General features: G+C 45.7%; 1 protein-coding gene across 2 annotated transcripts in view; it reads right to left on the bottom strand.

The window, feature by feature from the left end:
• The window catches only part of DSCAM (DS cell adhesion molecule), a 762,026-nt gene that overhangs the window by 67,364 nt on the left and 669,738 nt on the right, over nucleotides 1-24,924 (bottom strand). For both annotated transcript variants that reach the window (XM_078452754.2, XM_078452755.2), the window contains exons 19-20: nucleotides 21,611-21,766; nucleotides 10,927-11,060 (exon numbers count right to left, since the gene is read on the bottom strand). In XM_078452754.2, coding sequence (XP_078308880.2) covers nucleotides 10,927-11,060; nucleotides 21,611-21,766 — 290 coding nt within the window. The remainder of the gene's footprint in view (nucleotides 1-10,926; nucleotides 11,061-21,610; nucleotides 21,767-24,924) is intronic.

Raw genomic sequence — 24,924 nt, 5'->3', positions numbered from 1 at the left:
TGAACCGCAATCCCAGCTCTATAATTAACCAAGGGGCGCAAATGTTAACTATACCTGTTCATTGTCAGAGATCTCATGCTCACTCAATAAGAAATAAAGTCAGAGAATTTCCCATTGTCCAGTATTTGACTTCTGTATATACACACTGTCAGATGATTAAAGGGAGACGATAGGGCTCTTGGAGAAGTTCTTCAGGTGTGCCCATACGTTCATGTGCATGCACTATCGTTACCCTACCTGCCCCCGTTGCCACCCCACCCCTCTCACACACACCAGTCCTGTCTTGTGTTCAGAAGATCACGGGGAAATAAAATCCTTCTAGAATTTCAGGGGGAATTTGGCTTGTTTCCTAGCAATTCGACGAGACAATCCCAAGACTGTGTGTATTTGTATTCTGTAATGTTCCAAGGCTATGTTGTTGCCAAATTAATTTTACAAAGCTTAATGATGTGCAAATTATAACAATCGCTCCTACTGAACATTAAGCATCAACAGAGCATTAAAATATATTTACAAAATAAGGGTTTTCTGTGAAGGGCGCATAGCTTTTAGTTAAAACTCAATAAGCATCCTGTCTAGAAGGTACAATTTGCTCTTGACTACCTCCAAACTAGGCATTTTATTGAATTTTTATCTGCAACACAAGGCATGGATAAAATCAATGATAAAAATACAATTTCTTATGCAATAATATTTGTTTCACTATTTATATGATAGATCATCCAAAGCCAAAGTAAAAAGGTTTGTTTATAGAAAATTTTTCCCGCTGGAATGAAATTTCTCTATAGAGGAGGGTGAGAAATAAGAGTCGGGCTGTTCAGGGGTTCCTATTGGTTATTTGGGAAATTTAGTTGCACTGGTGTGATCTCCCTCTGATACCAGCCTATTTCCCTATGGCTGCCATAATTAGGCACAATTTTTTTGTCTCTCAAAACAGAAGGTTGCCAAATGAGCAATTTATTTATTTATTTATTTATTTATTTATTTATTTATTTATTTTTTTTAATGTTTATTTATTTTTGAGACAGAGAGAGACAGAGCATGAATGGGGGAGGGGCAGAGAGTGAGGGAGACACAGGATCAGAAGCAGGCTCCGGGCTCTGAGCCATCAGCCCAGAGCCCGACACGGGGCTCGAACTCACGAACCGTGAGATCGTGACCTGAGCTGAAGTCGGACGCTCAACCGACTGAGCCACCCAGGCGCCCCGCCAAATGAGCAATTTAAACAATAGAAGAGTTGATTTGTTTTCTTCATAATATGTGTAACTGGATATTAAATGCGACTTTTCCTGTTGTCTTAAAGTTTTAGCAATGAGCTTCACAAGTGAGAATCGTCCCAAAGATGCTGGTACCTTCCTTCCTAACAAGAGACGTGAGATCAATCAGGCAGGGCTTTCTGATTCTGATGACCTGTCCATCATCCATCTCTGGGCCCCAGGAGAGGCTAAGCCAAGAATAGGATATTTTTTTTTTTAAATATGAAATTTATTGCCAAATTGGTTTCCATACAACACCCGGTGCTCATCCCAACAGGTGCGCTTCTCATTGACAGAAGTCCGTGTCCATGCCCACCTAGCGGTGCCAGGAGGTTAGGAGCTCCAAGCAAACCACTCAGAGAGCTTGGAGTTTGGAAGAACACAGAGATAGGTGAATCACCAATCAGGCCAAAGGCTATGTAGGGTGGCAAAGGCTAGTCCTGCTCCCAGCAGGAGAGCAGGTTCCTGGGGCTGGCTGTCACTTCCATCATGGTGGGTTAGGGATGCTTCCATGTAGGCCCTGCAAGGAGACAGCAAGACTGGCTGCCTCCAGGAGTGTAAGATGCCTTCTACAGAGGGGTGTACTGCAAATTCCATAATCGTTTATCCGCAGATGGTGCGTAATTCAACCAACGTTAACAAGTCCAAGAGGTGGCAACAGGTAAGAGAAAAAGAGCCAAATGGGAAAAAAGATAATCAGACGTTCACTCAGGGTAGTGAAGCAAATCTGTTTGTTCAAAGCCTTCCCTTTGATGCTCAGTTAAAAATACAGGTTCTGAGAAAGAGGGGGGATGAATATTGCTTCCTTATGAAACATTTTCCTCAATATTCTATATGAGATAAAGTAACTGATTATATTTACCTTCCATCAACTGTCTTTTTATTGGACACTAGATTTCTCAACACAATGATCTAACCACGTTTGAGCTGACTTGCTAATTTCCATGTGCATTCCATCATGTATCATTCCCTCCCACGCTCTGGGAATGGTCAGTGAGAAGGGTTCCGTTTTCTTTCCAGATTTCTCCTAACACTCCAGCTGCAATGATGCATCAGAGACTTTGAAGCATTGAGAGTGTGGAGGGAATAGAAAGGCTTCTCTCTGAAGGGCAGCAAGACAGAAAAATTGTAGTCAAGGAAAAGCACCCCCCAAATGTAGGTTCTTAGGATTAATGAATCAAAAGTGGCAGAAGGAGAAACTGGTGGGGAGGAGGAAGAGAGACACTCTTCTCAGTATTTAAATATTTAAATCTCTAAATATTTAATTTCCTGCTGGCAGATCTATAACTCTGTCGTCTCATCTTCAAAGTTAAGACAGAGATATTAGCCACTCTAGAAGATTTGATTATGCCTACGATGCAAATTAATCTTGAATGGATCACTATAACTGGGCTGATAAGGGATGGCCAGAGGAATAGGACACCTGGGGACAGCCATGTAAACTCACTGGACTACAGATCTCTCCCCTGGGTCTTGCAAAGAAAAGGTATGTAAGAGCTCTTAGCCCCATACCTGTAATGGGGAAACCTCATAAATAGTTGCTGTGCTTGAATTCACAGGCGTTTACTGAGTTCAAGTCCAGTGTGTAGACTGTGAGGTAAGTTCCTGCCCCAAGGGAACAAGAGATGATCATGGCTTGGCAAACGGAGGATTAATTACATGAGGCATAGTAAAATTCTGGTAAGTTCTTGCTAAAATCTAGAAATAAAAATCATTTGAATTCCCTTGCCAAAACTACTCCAGTTGTAGCGGAGGACATGATTCATATTTGCAAAATACCCAGGAAAATAAATAAAAAACTGCATGTGTTTGATTTAAAAAAATATTCATGGCAGTTTTTTTTGTTTCTTTGTTTGTTTTTATAAAGCCTCAGACATGCTGGCTTCTCTAAAATTGTACCAAGAGTGGAAAACATAGCTCATGATATAAACGTTGCAATCCTCAAGCCAGGCAGCTCATGTTCATGTGTTATTCCTTTCTTATTATTGCTTCAGGTCTGGTGGAGGGAGTCGTAGATTTCTGAGGGACCCAATAGTATACTCCTCCAAAGAACGTAGAGGTTGCTGGAAGCTCGGTTTTCTCCCTGTGCTCCAGTGTCACCCGTGAAGAGCCTGCTACTTTCACTACAGAATTCTTTTTGCCTTGTGGTTTTGGTGCAATAATTTCCCTCATATTTAAGACACTTTTTAACCAGTAAATAAGATAAAATTAGCCACAATGAATTACTTCAAACGCTCTTTAGCAAATTCTATCAAACTGGATGCTTAACCAATAATTGCTAGATTCATTTCCAAATCCCTCACACTATTTAGCTCGATGGGTGGCTTGCAAAGTCTTGTGAGCCTTCTCACATCCCCTCAACAAGGCACATCTGCCCTTTGTTTATAGGTCATGCATGGTCCTTATCTTTATCCCACTTTGGATTGTGGTCTTGCACAGTCTTGGTGCAACCTTGTGGTCTTGGATGGAGTTCAGGTTCTTTGAGGGTGGCCTTGCAGTGGCCCTCCCTTTATGGATGCCCCGGACACCCTAGATCCCAGTGTTGCAAAATTAGGGCTCACAGACCACAAAGTGGAATGGGCTGAAGAAATGCCTGTTGCATTAAGTTGACTAATGACCTAGAAATGATTTGAATGCAATCAAGAAAAACTGTGTAGAGAATGACTATGGATTCACAGGCCGCTCAGATCAAATTATTCAGCGTATCTCACGGATATAAAAAGAATTCCACTTAAAAAATTTCAATTAACTTTTTAATGAAAAACTAATTCTATCAAAGAAGTATGGTGCTTTAAAAAGCCCTAATATCTATTAAAAAAAAAAAGACTCGAATGTTCTGATTTTGTAGATAGTATGTTCACAGCAGTGATTTAAAGAAACCTCTCCCAAAGCAAGATAAACAAAATAGGCAGCTCTTTGCATTATTGGACACTCCGAGGCCATATCAAATCTTTCTGTTTAGGGGCAGAGAAAATGATCTGGATTATGTTCAGAATCAGTAGTTGGCCGGATCGACTTCAGGTTTGTCTTTGTTCTTATGTATAAGACATTTTGCCCTGATTTTCATTTTATTTCAGTATTTTCACCTCTAAAGAAGATAATGGATCAATGAAGACCATCCTAAAGGGACAGACTGGGGTGGGGAGCCTGCATGGTGGGAACAGCATATTAATGCTACTTGCTTTATGCAAGTCAGTTCTGGTGGTTTCCTCTGCACTTGACTGAGATGCCTGTAACCGCCATTATATCTTCCACTGTTGGCTACTTTTAAAAAAAGTCTTCCAAACAGAAGATATTTTACTTTTGGGCCTTTCAAATATAAAAATCATTATTTTGCAAGTGCATTAAAGTTGACACCCAGAAAATGCTTATAAGGAGCTGGTGTCTCCATGTTCCTGTGTAGAATCGGGGCTTCGTCCGGTTAGCCAAACTGGCATTACAGTGTCCTTATAGTTCCCAGGCTCTTTTGAACAAAGTCACCTCCACTCACTACAATTTTGCCTCGTCTCTTCTCTGCTGTCACCCCATCTGCTGTACCAATGATCTATCTGCAAAAGTGCTTTCTTAAGCTGACTTGATCACTATCACTTATTCGGTAATGAACAAGTAATTCATCGCACATGTGTCAATGGAAGAAACCCATGCACTCTTAGTCAACTTTTGGCTGCTCCAAAATTTCTGGCTTTGCCATCACAGAAAAGAGATCCACCATAAGGTCTTTTAGACAGAACTATGGAAGGATGATCTCCATGTCAGTGAGTTAAAAGCATGGGCACTGTATATAACTCCTGCTGAGACTCCCCAAGCAGAGGATATGCTTTCCTGCGTTATGAACCAGAAACTTCATTACACAGTTTAACTTCTATTGCATGACTTACTGCCGTAATCCATACAATTTAATTCAACACAACATTTTATGAACATCCGCTATTTCAGCATAATACCAGGCTTTCTAAAGGAATAAGGGTGACTAACGGTGGGGTGTGCGCTTGAACTGGGGCCCAATGATGTCCCCACCTAACGATAACACAAGGGATTGTGGTGGTTACACCAAAGTGAGGTTGGAAATCAATGCTGGGGACCTCCGAGGCGAGACAGAGCCCGCTTCCCAGGGAAGGCCGTAGGCTGTCACCGTGAAGGGCCTGGACTCTAAGCTCAGACACCTGTGGGTTGCAGACCCTGTCTTTATCTTGCTAACCGCATGGTCCTGGCAGACAGTACATTCTCCATTTCAGTACCATTACAACGAGGCAATCATAACCCCACCTGCATATGATAACCATTGGAATTAACTGATGAAAACCAGGATTTTTTAAGATGTGAGTCATAGAAGCAATTTTGTGAGTTATGACAATCATTTACAGAGCAAAACAGAAGAGAAAAAAAATCCAACGGTTTGGAAAATATCATAGCGCATCCTGTGTGGCAAGTGTAAGTTTTGTTTATGAAGCTTTTGTTGTGTGGGTACTGGCTTGTGATTGTAAGATGCATTTCCTATTGTGAGTCATGAAAGAACGTGCTTGGAAACCATAGGCATAACGTGTTTAGCAGACAGTGGCTAGAATACAGAAAATGCTCAAAAATGGTGGAATAAATAATAAAGCATTTAAGTTGAGCCTTAAGAATAAAGACTTTAAATGGGAGGAGGACACATACACACACACACACACACACACGATGGAACGGCTTAGGAATAGATGGATAGGTTAATGGAATAGGAGATAGGACACTGGACAGGAGTTAGAGCTGGATTATGGAAATCTGTTCAGGTCATCTTGAGGATTTTGAGTTTTGTTTTAGGTAAAAAGGGAGAAGTCATCCAAGAATTTGCCCAAGGGAGTGACATGGTCAGATACAGAATGGGAAAGAATGATTATGGCAGCAATGTGGCCAATGGATAGGCCCTTGAGCCTGGCAGTGGAAGGACTTCTGACCTGGTTTGTTTCCCCAAGTGGGCATGAAAAGAAGGGAGATTAAAAGATACTGCAGGGAGAGACTTCTCATGACACAATGTCACCTTGCAGATGCTATTTCCTTTGGTCATAATACCTTTTCATAAGGTAGAGTTCTTCCCTGCCTATAAGCCAGGGCTACAGGTGCATCCCAAGAAGCTGTCTCTGACCCCACTGTTTGAGAAACACCCCCTTGCCTGTGGCTTCTGCCACAGTGTCCTGTGCTCTGCAGGTCACAGTCGTGTCCTTTGCCACGTCACAAGGACAGTGACAATCCCTGGCATTTTCTGACTTCCCTAGAACCAGGAACTCCTCAAAGAAAGGCAGACACTATCCTTTATCACCGTGGTCCCACGGTCGCCATTGGAGCTGTTCTCCCAGCTGCCCTGGTTTTCCTGTCTTCTGGGTACTTGTTAGGATTGTGCTTCCTGGCCCCCTTGTGGTTGGGGGAGGCCACGTTATGCCTATGTCAGACCTTCCAGAGATGTATTCCCTCTGCCATAAATCCTGCATGGGTGCTTCCCAGAGTACGGATAATATGGACCAGAGCTACTACAACTCACAACAGACATGAATGTGGAAGAAAGATAAAACTGTTGGTGTAAATCCCTGAGGTTTTAGGCCTCTGGTCAGAGGACAAAGGGTACTGTTAGATCAGTGGCTTAGCTGGGAAACAGGAAGAGAAGGGGGACAAGAATGAATTTGATTCAGAACACGTTGGATGCGGTGAGGTCTCCATGAAGATACGGATGGAAGGAATTTGGAAATATGGGGTTGCCTGGTCCTCTAAGCTGGTCAGTCGGGGTTGGAGAGAAACATTTTTGATCTCTGTAACTTCAGATGATAGTTAAATTATAAAAACAGATTCAAAGGCACCTGGGTGGATCAGTCGGTTAAGCATCCAACTCTTGATTTTGGCTCAGGTCATGATCTCACAGTTCATAGGTTTGAGCCCCACATTGTGCTCTGCACCGACAACCCAGAGCCTGCTTGGGATTCTCTCTCTCCCTCTCTCTCTGCCCCTTCCCTGTGCTCTCTCTCTTTCTCAAAATAAATAAATATACTTTAAAAAGTATATAAGATTCAGTGATTCATGGGGACAATAAAGAATAGGAAAAGAGGATAAAGGAAGAGTATTGAGAAATGCCTACATTGAAGGGTGGCTGTCAAGGGAGAGGGAGCCTAAGAGAAGAGAAAGTCTAAAAATAGAAGGGAAGTTAAGTCAGAATTTAAACACAGATCGCTGTATAATAATGGCATGCTATGTGGCAGCCTGAAATGGGAAGAGTGCCACCTCCCCAAAAGGGAATAGCCTTGTACACCCAGGGGGTGCACGGTGACTTCTGAGACAGGAGCAGTGGCCAGTGAGATGGACAGCATTATAATACAGATGGTCAAGTTGACCCCGCTTGACAATTCCATCACGGCACCGTGGTTTGACCTGAGATTCCTCAACAATTCTGGCTTCCTAAAGCCACTCTCTCTTGTCCTCAGCCCCATGATTTATTAAATGCAGTCCTGGGGGGCGGGTCCAAGGAAAACCCACACCTGCTGTTTTGGTTTGGAAGCTGCCCAGACCTGGCGAAGGTTACTTCCCTGGTGTCTCTGAAGACTTGCTTACTTCTAAGTCGTGGGTTACACTGTGGGGAGTTTTGTTGCTGAAAGCTGTCTTCTGGAGAAGAAGGGTACTGGAACATTCTCAGTTGCTCATTCGGCAACGTCGACGGAACACCTATCCTGTGCAGGGGCTGGATCACCTTATTGTTTGAAACTGGAATAATTGAGGTGAGTCACAGCTCACTGATATGATCGTTTCAAGCCTTCTGATTTTGTTCTTCATTGCTGAGAAGTTCATGCTGTCTGATTTCACGTTTCTAAGTCCCATCTCAATCGGCTTAGTGCTATAGAAGAGACACTTTCTCTATCCTTGTCCTTGGTTAATCTAGGGCACTCCCCACAGGCTGCTTTCATGAGGGGAGGAGGGCTAGAGGGGAGATCCAGCCTCGCGACTCTCTCCCTGGGACCTTACAAGGTAGTGTGTGAATTGATCCTTCAAACTGTCATCTATGAAAATTCAGTCACGCCCCCCAAATTATATGCCTGAGTTCCTTGAAGCAAATGAACTTTGAGATTTTGCTGCTCGAATCTCTGCCTGGGGCGGTTAATGTCTCCGTGCATCTGCTGGTCCGGCACGGGGAGACTCTGTGTTTACCTAGCGCCACCAGACTTTAGATGCATTTACGCTTTCTTATCTGGCCACACAAAGTTTCAAATCCCAACACCTTTTACTAGGCTAACCCAAGAGAACGCAGTGAAACCAGCGTCTATTCTTAGACAATGGGCTTTACCCATTAGAGAGAAGAGCGTGGGTCTTGTAACAAGGTCCATTCACTGGGGGGTCTTAAGAGGAAATTTACATCAGCGAGCAAGTCAGCCGAGGGACTCCTCTAAAGAAGATTAAATTACAGGCTGTGCTGTGTCCTCATTTATCCTGCCATGTTCTACATTCCACTGTGAAATCATTTCAAAGAAAAGAAATACTCAGCCAAGCAAGAATATCATACGCAGCTAGCACTGCCCTCTGGTGTTCATTCTGACACATGGGCGGAAATGTGAAAGCCTCACAAAACGTCATCCCATCCCTTCTTCTAACTTAGAGTCAAATTCCAGAAACCCAAGATGGAACAAAAACCCTTCTTTCCAGCAATTTGTACACTCTTACTAATTCCATGTGAAAGAAAGCCCCACAAAGCAATGGGTGAGATTTTCAAATGTTTCCTTCCTAAGAGAAATGTATTAGTTCTCTCTGGTCTTCACTTATAATGGTATTATTTTATTTTAAAAATAGGTCTCCTAGGGGAAAATGTCTGTACCTCCCACTTGGTTTTTCTGTCACCCTAAAATTGCTTTAAAAATAAAGTCTATTAAAGAAAAAACTAGGCCCTGGGGTCTTAAATGATGTTTGACGTGGATAAGCAGCCATGTGGCTCCAGAGATGGACTCAGCCTGATTCTGGTTCCCTCCACTTTACTGCACACAGCTTGGGATTCTGGACCCTCTTTGCAAAACTTACATGACGCTACCCAGAAGACCACAGCGCTTTGTAACGATCATATTTCTAGATCTACAGTGCTTTATAATAGAGTCAAAGGCAGCACAGAGACACCCGGTGAGTGGCAGTCAGACGTGAAGTAGGGGAGAAATTTGGCTGTTAATTCCCATCTTTTCTGGTTAGTTCGATCTTATGATTGTTGTTTTTGGAAGGGTCTTGTTGGGAAGGTACTGGGTGGTTGAAACCTATTGTGGCGTGCGTGGAGAGATGGTGGGAATCCTTGGGCAAATCTTTTCTACTCTATCTTATAGACAGTTGTCTCATGTTTTTAGGATTTGTAACTCTTCCTATTTTATTGTGTGAAATCCACAGGCTGGGGGGACAAAGACTAACATGGCCCAAAGTGGCCACCTGTGGGGCTATCTCACCCAAGCATCGGTCCATCAGGACTAATTTCAAGTAAGCCAGGCTGGGGTTTTAGTTTAGAGATAAAGAGCAGATTGAGGGTGTTCTGGGTACCCTGAACTCTTTTTTCCTAGCTTGGTGGAATCAGAACAGCACATGTGAGTCCTACAGCAAACAGATGAAGGAGGTGACAGGGCTGGAAGGAGTTGGGAACGGGGAGTCAGTGTTTCACGGGGACAGAGATTCAGTTTGGGGAGACAGAGACGTTCTAGAGGCGGATCATGGTTCACAACCATGTGAATATACCTAATGCCACTGACCTGGACACTTAGGAGTGATTCGGATGGCAAATTCTGCGTTACGGTATTTTATCACAATAAAAACCAAAATTAATCTGTGTATTCACTCCACAAACACTGACTGACCATACAGGTCTCCTTCTATACCCCAGCAGGAGGACAGAAAGACAGGTCACGTGGTGCCAACCCCAGAAAATGCCGTAAATATTCCTGTGAAGATAGCATGAATTTTGTGGTCCTACTCTGGCTTTCTTTCCTCTAAAATTTCCCTTTTCGACATGCTTTTGTAGCTGGTCTAAGAAACAGTTTAGCTCTATAATTATGACCCGGTAGTAATAATATTAATGATAATAAATATAGCTCGTTGAAGTATTAATTACACGAACTCTTTTAACTCTGTCTCAGTGAATGAGGTGGGCTATGCGATCGTCGGGGTCACAGATCCTCAGCACAGGCCCTCGTTTCTGGCCCGACAGCGGCTTGCCTGCTTCTCTTAGTGGGGGACGGGACCTGGCAGGAAGATGGGGCGGGAGGTGGAGGCATAGGAGGGAGGTCAGAGGGAAGGGGGGGAGGCAGGGAGGGCCTGGTGGGCACGGAATGACGCGTCCAAGAGCAAAATCAATAAGCGTTGTCCACTGACTACCAATTAAGGCACAATTCAGACCTCTGGGTTTTGATTTTGAGAAGCCGGCTGGCGGTGTTGTGGGAAGTCACCAACTGAACAATACTTCTAGACGACTGTGTCCCTTATAATGATTCAGATGTGTATTTTCAAGTGAGGTGTAAATGAGGATGTTGCTTTGTGGTAGAGACAACGGCGGGAGGTGGGGGGGGGCGGGGAATAAAACCACTGGAAAGACCCAAGTAGGTGGGAAACAAAGGAATGAAGGTGTCCCAAAGGAGCACTCGCAGCTCGTTTTCTGGAAGGTGCTTGAAAGGCACTTGGTTATTTACCAACTTACTGTGGGATAGGGGTGGGAGCAGAATACAGTGTACTTTCGGATGATGCCGTTCAGCTTGAGAGGGGGAAGCCAGGACACAAAGACCATGGAGGCTGAGGCCGCCGCTGCCTTCACTCCCGCAGGAGGACCTGGAACTGGAAGAGCCGGGCATTTAGTCACAGCGATGGGGCTTCCGACCAGGCGCTCTGGCCCACGCTGCCCAACACAACCCCCGCTCCGGCTAGGCCTGGCCCCTCTCTCTGGCCAGCTCCTCAGGGGTCAGTGCTGTGGGCTCAACCGCGTCCCCTCAGAATCCACGTGGTGAAGGCCCAGCCCCCAGAAGCTCAGAATGTGACCTGACTTGGAGAAGGGGTCTCCACAGAGATGACCAAGTGAAACTGTGGTCACTAGGGTGGTGCTAATCTCATGTGACTGGTGTCCTTATGAAAAAAGGGAAATGTGGGCACAAAGACATGTACAGAGAGAAGACCATGTGAGGACACAAGGGGCGAATGGCCCCCTAAAAGCCAAGGGCAGAAGCCTGGAACAGACTCTCCCTCATAGCCCTCAGAGGGAGCCCACCTGGCCCACACCTTGATTTTGGATTTCTTGGCCTCCAAAAACCATGGGACAACCCATTTCTGTTGTTGAAGGCCTCCCTCTGCGGGGCCCTATGCCAGCAGCCCTAGGAGCTGACAGAGCCTCTCTTTGATGAGTGACCCGAGCTCCACACGAACCCTGTCCAAGGGCATGTCCTCTAACGGCCTAATTTTAGCAAGAAAGCTGCTCGGTCAGTTCAGCCAGAATCCCCTCAATATCGGATCACTTGATACATGATCAAAGACTTCATTCTCTTCCACACCCAGGTACTATCCGATCATCCTTGCGTGCCTTCAACCAGAGTCCTGTTTGATCACTCTAGTCAGAATACCCTTACCCCCAAGGTCTCCTATCAGTGATTCTCCACCCACAGCCCCATCCTTCCCCTCCACTCCTTGGCTGTAAATTCCCACTTGTTGTACGTGAAGTCGAGCCCGGCTTCTCTCCCCTGCCACAAACTCCCACTGAGGTTGACCCCACATATTCACGTCACAGCAGTCCCCCTGAGAAGTGTGCCTGCTGCTGCTCTTTAACAAGTGCCATGAATAACTGTTGCTTCAACAGAACTAATACGTTCAGTTCAAGTCCCTGACTTCCTGGGAGCCTTCTTTACCCATTTCAGTCCCTTGTGAGTTCCTGCCTCTGAACAGCTGGAGAATTTAGTTTCTTGTGCTGCTATAGTGTTTGGCTTTGAACAGGCTGGGGACGTACATCTTGCCTTCTGAGTTAGAGACGAATGAGGGCAAAGTATCTTGGTCTTTAGGGACCACTCTTCCTTGCCCAAAACACTTTGTAATGACATCTCTTTTGGCTCAGGGGAGGTACAGAAACACTTTTTTACGAGGATGGATTTTTGTGTCAAAGATTCACACTTGTATAGACAAGAAATACCCCTCTGTAAGCCATCTAAGAAAGAAGGAAATGGTGCTAACAATATTAAGCATAATTTGTCAATGAGATCAAATGCACGTATTCCTTCCCCCCATCTTTCTGTTTTCCAGGTAGAAGAGGGAGGATGGAGTGAGGTGGACAAGACATGGGGAGAAGAGAAAAGAGCATTAAAATTGCTATGGGATAAGCCTTAAGGATCTTGCTTTGTTCCTCGTTGGTCTAACTGTCCACCTGGAGGGTGGTTCCCACCTTGATGGAGGTCTTGAAATTCTAACCGATATACATCCCTTGTGAGCCCCTGGAGGAATCTTTGAGTCTCTTCCTGCTCCGGTAACAACATAACTGCTCACTAAATATTTGTGGAGTTGACTATGTGTCTCATGATTGTCATCTTGACTCTTCAAGGTCAAAAGAACAAAACCAGCAATCACCATGAGAGCTAATGTGGGTGTGACATCACCACCACTTGAAAATATAAAATCTTGGGATCAGTTTTTGACAAGTCCTGTTGGTGGCAGAGGGTCTAGAAAAGAGGACACAAGTAAGTGATGACACCTGGGTTACTAAGTCTTTGGGAACAAGGCACTGTTGTGCTGAGTATGGAGGGCACTTGTGCTTAGGTTTCCTATTGGTGAGGGGAACAGCCAAGACACCCCCAAATCCACAACCTGGTTGAGACCCACAAGGGCTCCTCCTGAACACCAAGTGTAGAGTGGACATTTGTTTGACATTTTCATCCTGACGGATGCCCCAGATTCTCCAACACACTCCATTCCTTTTCTAAAGCAACCACCTGGCTGGCATTTACCATACCCAACATTCCCTCTGGCCAGCTTCTTTCTAGAAGCCCAAGGGCTTGGGCAACAACCACTTGAGTGGCTGCTCGACAGAAGTCAGTCGTATTTGTTTCTACCTTGTTTGTGACAATTACACCTGTTGTGGTAATGTGATTTAATTCATTATCCAAACCAATGAAATAGGAGTGCCAAATAAAGCTGTTTCCATGACAATTAATGGGACTTCTTTGGAAAAGCTTTCTTAAAGGTAAGTTAAAAAAAGAAGGTTCGGCTAGGTTTGGGCCAAGACCCTTGAGAAAGATGACACACGTAGCAAATATCAAGACATACAGATTAAAAAAAAATCAAGCATAAGTTGTTGGCAAATGGCATCATGCCTTACTCTACTCTCAGAGAACTTAAACTGGAAATGGCAGATGATCAATGATGAAAACAGTTTATGGAAACAACGACATAGACTTCTAATCTCTTCATCCAAAACTTAATAGAAATTAGACCATATTATTTAATTAAAGAATGATTAGAGAATCAATCTGTATTGTCTGATTTGAGTTAAAATAGAATGTTTAAGGTATGTCTGTTGGCCACTTTACACTCCTTCCTCTATTTGATTATTTCCATTGACTTGTCTTGATTATATCAAAGGGCATTTACCATGTAAATCCCTATCTGACTCCTCATATACTTGATGCATGATCTATCTCGTGCAATCTTTTTTTTCTAGGGTTATTAGAATTTTATACCACAGAGGAATAGCTACATAGAAACTTTGAGGAACAAGACATTCTGGAAAAGTTTTCTGCATCGCTGAGCCACTATCTTAAGAGTTAGAATGTAAATTGTTCTGGTTTGGATTATCCCACGATGGTTCAAGGTGTGAGCCTGTAGCCCCACCGAGGGCTTTTGTTCAGCTCCAGCACTTAGGTCCACGTCCTGGGCAAATTCGTTAACTTCTCCAACAAGCCTTAGTCTCCTCCTCTATGAAGCTAGACCAATAATTGTACCTATTTACAGTTTTATTGCTAGGATTACAAAAGATAATTCATCTAAAGAATTCAGATGGAGTTTTGCATTCAGCAGGCACCAAATAAATTCTAGCTATCATTCGTAATGGCAATCATCATTTCCTTACGTTGTACATCACTAAAGGATCCTGGGTTTTACTTTGTGACCCAGTGTTGAACTATAAACACCAGATGTTGAGAGTTGCAGAAAACGGAGATGGTGTAGGATGGTCTGTCTGGGACGTATTTTCCTAAAACATTCTTAGTCATCAGAACACATTTTGGTAATCTGCTTTCTGTGTGTGTGTGTGTGTGTGTGTGTGTGTGTGTGTAATACAGGCAAGCTTAGGCAGTTTTCACAAATTCCTATACACTGTTGAGTGAATTTCTGACTTCAGATTTAATTGGTTGAAGTAAAGAACACAGGTCCGGAGAACCGTTTCTTCTATATTCTTCCAATCTGCCTACACCTCCTTTCTGTATTGTGGAAGCTCTTAGAGCTCACATACCCACTTGCCACTGACATCTCCAATCTGATTCATAGATATCTTAGATATACTGTGTCCCAAACCAGGATCACCATCTTCCCTTCCAAACCTCCCTTCCTCCTGTACCCCATTGCAAGAAATGGCACAGCTATCTTCTTGGTTGCAAAAGCCAGAACCTAGAATTCTCTCTTATCCCTCCCAGAGGATGTGTAAGGTTGGAGAGCTTCTGAGACCTCCATGTGGACGTGGTCAGTAGTTGAGCTGTCCCTATGGCTTAGTGTTGTTCTGCAACACCGGAAGTGGCATTCTTAGCCCATTCCAGGACGTTGACACATGATGATCTAGGATCTTGGGTTCCTTCTGTCTGAAATCTTTTCCCACTCTCTCTTTTTTTTCTTATCTTGGCAACTCTTACTCCTCTATCAGGTTCTACTAAACATTACTTCCTTGAGAAAACCTTTTCTGACCACTAGCCTAGATAAAGCCAGGGCTCTCATGTTTTCTCTTAAGACCCTTCTCCTTCATGGAACATGTCAGAATCCACTTAAGTCTTTTCCACCAGCCTGCAAGCCCTGCCACGCCCACCCTGTTCTCTGCTGTATCTCTAGTGCCTGGGCCAGTATCTGGAACATACTAATCCTCAATGCAGATATTCTAAGTGAATAGAAAAGTGATTCCACTAGCGATTGGGTGGTAGGAAGAATTCTAAGATAGTGTCCAAGATTTTTATCCTTTGATATAAATATCTGTATAGTTTCTTTCCCTTGAATGTGGGTAGTACCTGTCACTATGATGGTTGGATTACTCCCGTGACCAGGTTATGTCATGTAACAAAGGTGAAGGGATTTTGCATATATAATTAATGTCCTAACCAGCTGACTTTAAGTTAACCAAGAGGAGAGCATTCTGGGTGGGCCTGACCTAATCAGAGAAGCCCCTTACAAGAGGGTCTAGATGTCAGAGATGGAAGAAGTCAGAGAGATTTAAAGCAGTAGAGATGCTCTCTCATTGGTCTTGAGGAAGCAAACTGTCTTGCTGTGGAGGGGCCATAAGACAGGGAACAGTAGGTGGCCTCTGGGAGCTGCGGAGATGGTCCCAGCCCCACGCCCACAAGGAACCAGACGCTGACAACGACCAGTGAGTTTGGGCAGGGGGGACCTGACCTCAGATGAGTTCACAGCCCCAGCCAACAGCTCGATTTCAGCCTATGAGGCCCTGAGCCAGGGACCCAGCTGACCGGTACCTGGACCCCTAACCCAAGGAAATGGTGAGACAACAAATTTGTGCCATTTTAAGTACTAGGTTTCAGGTGATGCATTATACACCACAGAAAATGAATCCACTCAGTTAGGGCCTTTTAATGATGTATCTTAATGTAAAGCCTCAAAGTCAGTGCTTTGAAAGATGATTGCCTTGGTTTGAAGTATAGGTACACACACAGATACTTCAGTTAACGTCACGATCACTTCTCTGGTTTTGCTGATCAGGTTTCGGCAGGTGTGTGTGTGTGTGTGTGTGTGTGTATGTGTGTGTGTGAGATAGCCTGCTGCGTATGTGATCCACCACGGTAGCCAGACCCACCTGAGCCCAACCCCCCACAGAGGCCCCCCTGAGCCATGTGCAGACGGCCTGGTGCTGGATGGAACCACCCACAACTGTGGCTGTCATCACGGGCGTGCGAGGCACACGTCACTCTTCCATTCCCATTTCCACAAGACGCCAATATCTCTGGCCTTTGCTCCTACAAGAGCGATATTTCCTAAACATTCTTCAAAGTAGACAAAATCTTTTAACTACGGTGGCGTCGTGTGGGGGAACCAATACGCAGCACAGGAGTGGCTCTTCCTGAAGCAGAGTGTGCAGTGTGGAGCCCCCCACTGGGCACCTCACGGGCCCACCCAGGAGCCCAGGGAGGTCACAGGAACCTGCATGAGAACCACGCCATTGGAGGGAGCTCTGACATCCTCACGGTGGGAGGCCTTCTGGGACGCCCTGGCCTGTTGTGCTGTTGCTGTCCCTGCTACTGCACAGAGCCCAGCACTGCCGTGCGCTCAATACCTGTCTACTGGGGCGCGGCACCTCTGGTGCATCAGCAAACAGACCAGACACACGCCCTCAAAGTCCCATCGCTTTTAAGATGAGCTGAGGGGTGGTCACATGATCACCTGAGCATGTATGATCTATGCCTCCAAGAGAACGTAGGGCTCAAGATGGGGGGGCCCTGAGGATTCAGAGATAGCCTGATGTCTGTTTATTCTTCACTCACTCTTGGCTCTGTTTTCAGATGGCCCCCCTCAAAGAGATTGCTAGTCAAGAGGCGGGAGAGCAAAGATCACATATCGCACCTCCCGCCGGCCTCCTTCGCATAGAAAATGATTTACAGAGTAATGTGCATTAGTAATGTACTCGGTAAATATTTGAACTTAAACACACACACACAGTGTTTACTTTTGCAGAAAAGGATCAGGGTGGAAACTACCTGATGCCTGCAGAATAAAAATAACAATGGGAAAATTAATAGATTGTGTTTTGTTTGTGTTCTTTTTCCCCACGGCTTTGCTCAGATTATAGTCTCAGCAAATAAAATGGCATTAGGATTTCACAAACCCTTTAGAATTCAGAATTGGTTGTCCTGTGTTCAAAAACACAAAGCCAGATCAGCAAATCATCTTTTGTGTTCCTGCAGAATAACGAAGGTCCAAGTTCTGATCGATTGAGCAGTCCCGGAAAGAGAATCTGAAGCCTGAGCAATTTTCACGGGCCCCGGGAGGTGGTGTCTGTGGGCCCAAGAATATGTTTGTGGACCCAAGAATATGTCCACAGATTTAAGAATGTGTCTACTGGCCCAAGAGTCCTTACACAGGCTGAGCAACTACTGAAGAAACTGGAAACTTGTCCTCTGAGCAAACATTTCAATTGCAAATTATCCCTGGCAGAAGTAAACTTTTAAAAAATGTTCTAATTTTTTAGGGGCGCCTGGGTGGCTCCGTGGGTTAGGCGTCCAACTTCAGCTCAGGTCATGATCTCGCGGTTTGTGGGTTCGAGCCCCGTGTCGGGCTCTGTGCTAACAGCTCAGAGCCTGGAGCCTGTTTCAGATTCTGCGTCTCCTCCTCTCTCTGCCTGCCCCCCCCATTATGCTCATGCTCTGTCTCTCTCTGTCTCTCAATAATAAATAAATGTTAAAAAAAAAAATAAAAATGTTCTAATTTTTGATTCGATTTATTTATTTAATCTATTTTTAGTTATTATTTTATCCTATTTTTGTATGTTTTATTAGCAAGTGATACATTTTTCCTCCTCAAGATGATCGGTGACCCAGGGGCACCTGGGTGGCTTAGTCAGTTAAGCGTCTGACTATAGCTCAGGTCATGATCTCGCAGTTCGTGAGTTCGAGCCCCACGTCGGGCTCTGTGCTGACAGCTCAGAGCCTGGAGCCTGCTTCAGATTCTGTGTCTCCCTCTCTCTCTGCCCCTCCCCTGTTCACACTCAGTGTCTCTCTCTTTCTCAAAAATAAATAAACATTAAAAAAAAAAAGATGATCAGTGACCAAATGACACAACTTAAACTCTAGGCCTCCTGACACGGGGGGTTTAGGGACCTCATTTAAGAAATGTATGGATGGGGGGTGCACCTGGGTGGCTCAGTCAGTTAAGCGTTTGGCTTTGGCCAGGTCATGGTCTCACGGTTTGTGAGTTTGAGCCCTGCATCGGTCTCTCTGCTATCAGCACAGAGCCCACTTCAGATCCTCTGTACCCCCCCCCCCCACCCCGCCCCTTCCCTGCTCACGTGCTTTCTCTCTTTCAAAAATAATAAATAAAAAAAATTTAAAAGAAAAAAAAGAAATGTATTGGGCCAGGGTGCCTGGGTAGCTCAGTTGGTTGAGTGTCTGACTCGACTTTGGTGCAGGTCATGCTCTTGTGGTCATGGGATTGAGCCCTGTGTAGGGCTCTGTGCTAAGCGTGGAATCTGCTTGGGATTCTCTCTCCTTCCTCCTCTGTCCCTCCCCTGCTTGTGCGCACACACACACTCTCTCTCTCTCTCAAAAAATACTACAGCTCTTAAAAAAAAAAAGAAAGAAATTGGGCAGAGAGAGCCAAATTTAATACTTGCTTTCAATGCATAAATATTTCTTTCCTTGTGAGACTATCAACAAACACTGAAACTTTACTCTGTGCCTAGATTAGTGCCTTACTGAGGAAGAACTTAATGAATGTTGGCAATTATTATTTTACTGGAATCTTATCCACAATCTTACATAATTTAATTGAACCTGGCAGGTTAATCCGAACTTCAAAACTGTAAGATTTTGTAGCACAAGTTTAAACAGGTTGTGTATTCTCAATCTGATTAAGCATTCCTTCTATGGTAATTAGCCTTGTTGCTTCTTTCAATTAGACACCAACTTGCATTCAGTTCTATCAATTGCTCGAGTGCCTATTTATGTTAGGTCTTGAGTTAACCATGGTGACTAGCTCAGTTCTTCACCATTTTAAATTAGTGAATGTTTCATGTGAATCCGGGAGATAAGCTTATTATACCAGTTTTTCTCGATTTCTACTGAATCTCCGCTCGGCTTTGTTTTCAAAATGCTGGCGATTCATCCCGAGTAAATACTGACATTCGGGGCTTGCATCTCTGTCTGGAGGTACACCTGGACCAGTGGGTCCTTCACCTCCTTCCTGCGGGAGGGCAGGGCCCTCTACAATCAACGGCACCTCCATATACCATCAGCATTGGGTACAAAAGCACAGAGTGGCTGAATGACAAATTAGACCTTATGTGTCGGGGTCAAGTGTTGAGAGAGAACCCTATGATTTCTAAAAGTGGAGAATTAATTACAAATTGATCCAAATTACTGGTCAAAAAGCCGTGGCGAGCCTTCCCTTCTTAACGGATTTCTGTACCTTCGTCTAAAAAATGCAGGTGTCAAAATTTGTGTTGCCGATCAATTTGCTCTTTAAATAATAATTCCAGTGACATTTGTGTTATTGCTTAGCAGGGCAAAAGGGTGTTCCGCCCCCACTCCGAAGGAATGAAGATCAAATAATCAAACATCTAGTGTCAGAACCATCCCACTATGTGTCAGGCTGGGTGTTTGCAGACATCACTTGACTTTTTATATCTTAACTCTGTGCAGTCTGATTATGATGTCAATTTTGTACATCAGTTCAGAGAAGGTTAGGTAAGGTGCCCGAAGTCCCTTGGGCAGCAAGTGACACAGCCAGCTTCTAGACACAGCTCTTTGTCTACCGCATTTCTAAAAATTAAATTATGACCCCCTTCACTTAGGACACAGCTTTGTAGATCTCTCCATTAATGTGTGACTTTCTAATGGCATTTCATTCTGACCTCGGATTGCCCTAAATAATCCATTTCCTTGGGCAGAATTGGCTGACACCTGCACATTCCTGGAAAGAACTGCCTGTGTATTCTAGAAAAGCTACAGCTAATGAGGATGAATTTGTGTGTGCCCCCAATAAAGCAAGAAGGGCGACAGAGACAGTGAAAATAAGGTGTGAGCATAGATGGATGGGACCAGTTGGGGGGAAGAAGGGCTGGGTTTGCGGAGGGGAGGGCAGAGAGTAAGGTGAGAGGTAGTATGCTGCGGGTGTCAGAGAAGCTTTGTTAGGGGACAGAAAAGGCTGAAGGAAGAGTCCATCCAGGCCCCTGAGCCTGGGGCTTCCACAGGACGGATGTGGATGGAACCGCAGTGTGTTTGATGTTGCATGTTCTATGTGGGTAACACCTCCCCCCTGCACCCTGCCCGGCTTCCTGGGAGCAGAGTCCTGGCAAGAAGACAAAACAGTTCGGCGAGCCCAAACCTGCACGGAATGTAGGTGCACCGGTGCCTCATCCTGCCCCTACCTCTGGTACAATTCTGCACTCCCATCTGGAGAGTCCCACATGGGTATCACTGGACATCCGTTTTGCTCTTTCCTTTCTCCAGGCGGAGACTTGCTTTTCTCACTGTTGCTGTAACATTTATCACAACTTCAGCTGTTCTTCAGACAGGCTCAGATATGGCCCCTCAGGTTTCCCTTAAAATAATACAAAGGGGCGCCTGGGTGGCTCAATCGGTTAAGCTTCTGGCTTTTTGATCTTGGCTCAGGTCATGATCTCATGGTTTGCCAAGTTCGAGCCCCTGCATCGGGCTCTACGCTGGCAGTGCGGACCCCGCTTGGGATTCTCTCTCCCTCTCTCTCTGACCCTCCCACACGCGCTCTCTCTCTCTCAAAATAAATAAATAAACTTAAAAAACTTAGGAAAAAACCACTTGCCAGAGAGTTTTGGTAGGTTGGGGAAAGAGCCACAGAACCGAGTCCAGATGGTGTGGAACAGCAAGAATTAATGGTCTGAACTGAAGTGAGCCATGATTTAAAATTTTACTAAATCATTATCAGTTCTTCTAAGAAGTCAAAAACGATTACTATGAAGATCTCAAATTAAGGATTTATTCTGAAGTGATTCTAAAGCTGGCACAGAATAATATGACTTAGGCCATTACATAATTTTCAAGTGGAAGCACGGAAATAATCAGAGCCTACCCTCATAGCTGAAGCATCACTAAAATTATTCTGATGGGACACAAAACAGGTACGACCTGTTTTACAGCTCTGGGATAAAGGCATTTTTGTTTAAATAATACTTGGCCAAAAAATTTTAAAAAGAAGAAAAACTATAGGGGAGAGGAACAAAGGATACAACGAACAAAGGCGACACAGGGAGTCAATGGTCTGAATTGAGCTGGAATATTCTGGCAGGGCAGCAAAAGGTCTGTCCAGAGCAAAGTCAAGGCCAGGCTGATAGAGGAACACTGGTCTCCAGGACCCAGCCCTCCCAACACTGGCTGCTGCCCGGGATGCTGTCACTCTGTGGGGCCCTATGTGTCCCCTGGAGTCCCATCCACACCTGCCCCGTCTCTTACCATCCTCTTTGGTCCGAGTGAAGATCTGCTCACTTCTGACGCCGTCCCCCGCACGGGTGAAGGCCAGCACCTGGATGCTGTAGTTGGTATATTTCTCCAGCCCGTCCAGCTCTAGGGAAGGCTGCGTTGTGGTGACGTTTTTAATCTCGCCCAGCTCTGGAGGACAAGAGAACAGGATCCGGTGACTGGCTGTGGGCGTGCCGTGCTCACTGGCCAGCCCTGGGGCTCGCCCTCTAGCTGCCACACCCTGAGATGGCCCAGAGGGACCGTGCACAGCCTGCACATGGCACCGACACTCATTCATGTGCAACTGCCACGGAACACGGCAGAACATCAGTCTGGAAAACGGAGCAGGTCACTCCAAGTGTTACCACCCAACCCGACGGCCGGGGCCAGCAGCCAATCAAGCGTGCCCCCCACACTCAGCGCCGGGAGCTTGGGGCTGTACAGGGCTCACTCTGCTAAGTTTATTTACTTATTTTGAGAGAGACAGACACAGCATGAGTTGGGGAGGGGCAGAGAAAGAGGGACAGAGAGAGAGATTCCCAAGCAGGCTTTGTGCTGTCAGCGCAGAGGCTGATGTGGGTCTCGAACCCATGAAACCGCAAGATCATGATCTGAGCCGAAACCAAGAGTTGGATGCTAAACGGACCCAGCCACCCAGGCGCCCCCTGCAGGTGCATTTCTAACTGCTCATCAAAAAACTTCTGCAAGTCAGGGGCGCCTGGGTGCTCAATCTGTTAAGCATCTGACTCTTGGTTTCGGCGCAGGTCCTGATCTCACGGTTTCTGAGATCGAATCCCCACATCAGGCTCCGTGCTGACCGTGCAGGCCCTGCTTGAGAATTCTCTCTCTCCCTCTCTCTCTCAAAATAAATAAATAAAGTTAAAAAATATATTAAAAAAAAACTTCTGCAAGTCGAGTTTTGTCTTTTGTTTAACAAACAAATTGTACTTTAATGTACGTTTTTTTTTTTTTTTTTTTTAATTTTTTTTTCAACGTTTTTTATTTTATTTTTGGGACAGAGAGAGACAGAGCATGAACGGGGGAGGGGCAGAGAGAGAGGGAGACACAGAATCGGAAACAGGCTCCAGGCTCCGAGCCATCAGCCCAGAGCCTGACGTGGGGCTCAAACTCACAGACCGCGAGATCGTGACCTGGCTGAAGTCGGACGCCCAACCGACTGCGCCACCCAGGCGCCCCTGTACATGTATTTTTAAGTACCTAACTTCTCAGGTGTCTGAGCTGAGATGAGGTGGCTCAGGAAACGGCTCCTCTTCCCTGGAGTGAACCCCCGCCACAGCCCCCCAGCTTCTTTGCCAAAGTGACACGCTGATGTGTCAGAAACTTGGCGTCAGCTAAAAATGCTTCATTTTCTGGAGTGGGATCAGCTAATAATACTCAGAGAGGGAACGTTTTGCTCTCCCTTCTTAGGCGTATCAGACAGGGCAATTTGAGAAAACTTACAATGATGTGTTAAGTACCTCCACGGGTGTTCTAGGTTCTGAAATGAGCCACCTACGGAGCAGCTCATGCAGGAGAGAGAGGCTTGAGGACCACTCACCCCCGGGCACAGCCAGCCGTGGAGGATGGGCACTGCCTGCGAGCCTGGGCCCCCCAGTTACTAAGAGGACGGGCAGAGCACAGGTCCAGGAGGGACTGTTCGTTGGGTGGCTGGCTGTAGCCAAGGCCACCTGTGCACCTGTGCTTACAGTCGACAAGCAGTAGGACCCACTTACGGGCCAGCGCTGTTCTGGCTTCAGATGCTAACTCATTTAACCAGCACACCAATCCTGTTATTGGCCTGCATGTTACAGGCGAGGAAACCACAGCAGGGAGGTACCTTGCCTAAGGTCACGGAGCCTAGCAGAGTGGCCGAGAGCATGGGCCGTGGAGCCACAGTGCACGGCCTCAGGTCCACAGACCACGGTCTCCGTGCTCTGCGGTGGTCACTCAGTGAAAAACATCATGTCGGTCAGATTATTGAGCTCTCCACCAGCGTGGCTTTCTCTTCCCGCCCTCCTGTCCTTCTCACACGTCACACAGAAGGCCACCTAGTAATTAACAGCCACGTATTCTGTGATTATGAAGACCACAGAGTGTCTTTTTGTCTCTTTGGTGTTTGCCACTCAAAGGATCAAGGTTGAGCTGGACATAGGAGAAAAGCTGAATCTAAAATAGTCATGGGGTGGCCAAGGCTTGTCACACACGTGCTGGGGCCTCTGCATGGGGAGGAGGGCTGTGGGGGATGTGAGGGATGTTGGGTCACAGACCCAGCTGCAGACACGAGCCAGAGGCCCGTCACCGCCTTGAGCAGACTGTGGGCCAACCCTGCGGCAGGACGCTTTGCCGGGGGAGAAAGTGGGCAAGGAGGGGGGTCCCCAGGAGGGGTCTTTGGCCTGGTGTCTTCTGGGGAGGTCAGCAGTGTATGCAGATTTCTTGGGGCCACGATTTGGAAGCCTCAAGAGATGGCTTACAAAGGTGAAAAGATATTTGCTCGTGTGTGGGGTTGCCGCACATTCAGAGAGTGGACAACTGTCAGGCCAGAAGGGTGAGGAAGTCTCCCCCCAAAGGAAGGTTCTACCTGGCGACCACCATGGCTCTTCATACTGTCCTATGCACTTGCAACGTTTGTTTTCCTAAACATATCTAATAGGGGTCAGTGGGATGAGGATACACTTCAAATGCTAATGGGAAAAACCTTAAGTATAGATGTCATCAAGATCTTTTCAGATTTAGGAATTTCTATGCTGTGCCAAAGATCTCACACACACACACACACACACACACGCACACACACACACACACACCAGGAAAATGGGGTTTCACAGGGCTGCATGCCAGCAGCCAGTTATGAGACCTTGTCTAAATTATTTAACCTCTGGGGTCTCTGGGGTTTTGCTTTTGTTTTTTTGCAATTGTTATCTTTAAGAAGGACCCGGGAGTCTCTCCCTGGTGGAGAAAGCAGGCTGCAGTCATTTGCTGCGAGAGACAGAGGTGCTGATTCATCAGTGCGGCTCCTGGATGAGAGACAGTGATGGGGAAGAGGGCGGCTAAGAGGGACAAGGTGGAGGGGGTCGCCCCCATCTTTTTCAAGCAACAGTTAAAACAGAAGAATTCCATCTGCTCAAGAAGCATGAGACAGATTAGAATGAACACTTGGATGTTTACTCGTATTGGGGTTCATACTGCTTTGAGGAACTGATTTATTCATGAACCAGGAATGTGACTGCGGTCAGAGCCCCAGTTCAAGATCACCCCCCAGACCTTCCTAATATGTGCCACACGTGCACCTCACTCTCGATGCCCCAAGG

This window comes from Panthera onca, chromosome C2 (genome assembly GCF_046562875.1).
Source record: "Panthera onca isolate mPanOnc1 chromosome C2, mPanOnc1 haplotype 2, whole genome shotgun sequence".
NCBI lineage: Eukaryota > Metazoa > Chordata > Mammalia > Carnivora > Felidae > Panthera > Panthera onca.
Note: the sequence above shows the minus strand (reverse complement) of the source record. Positions and strands in the feature narration are given on the sequence as shown.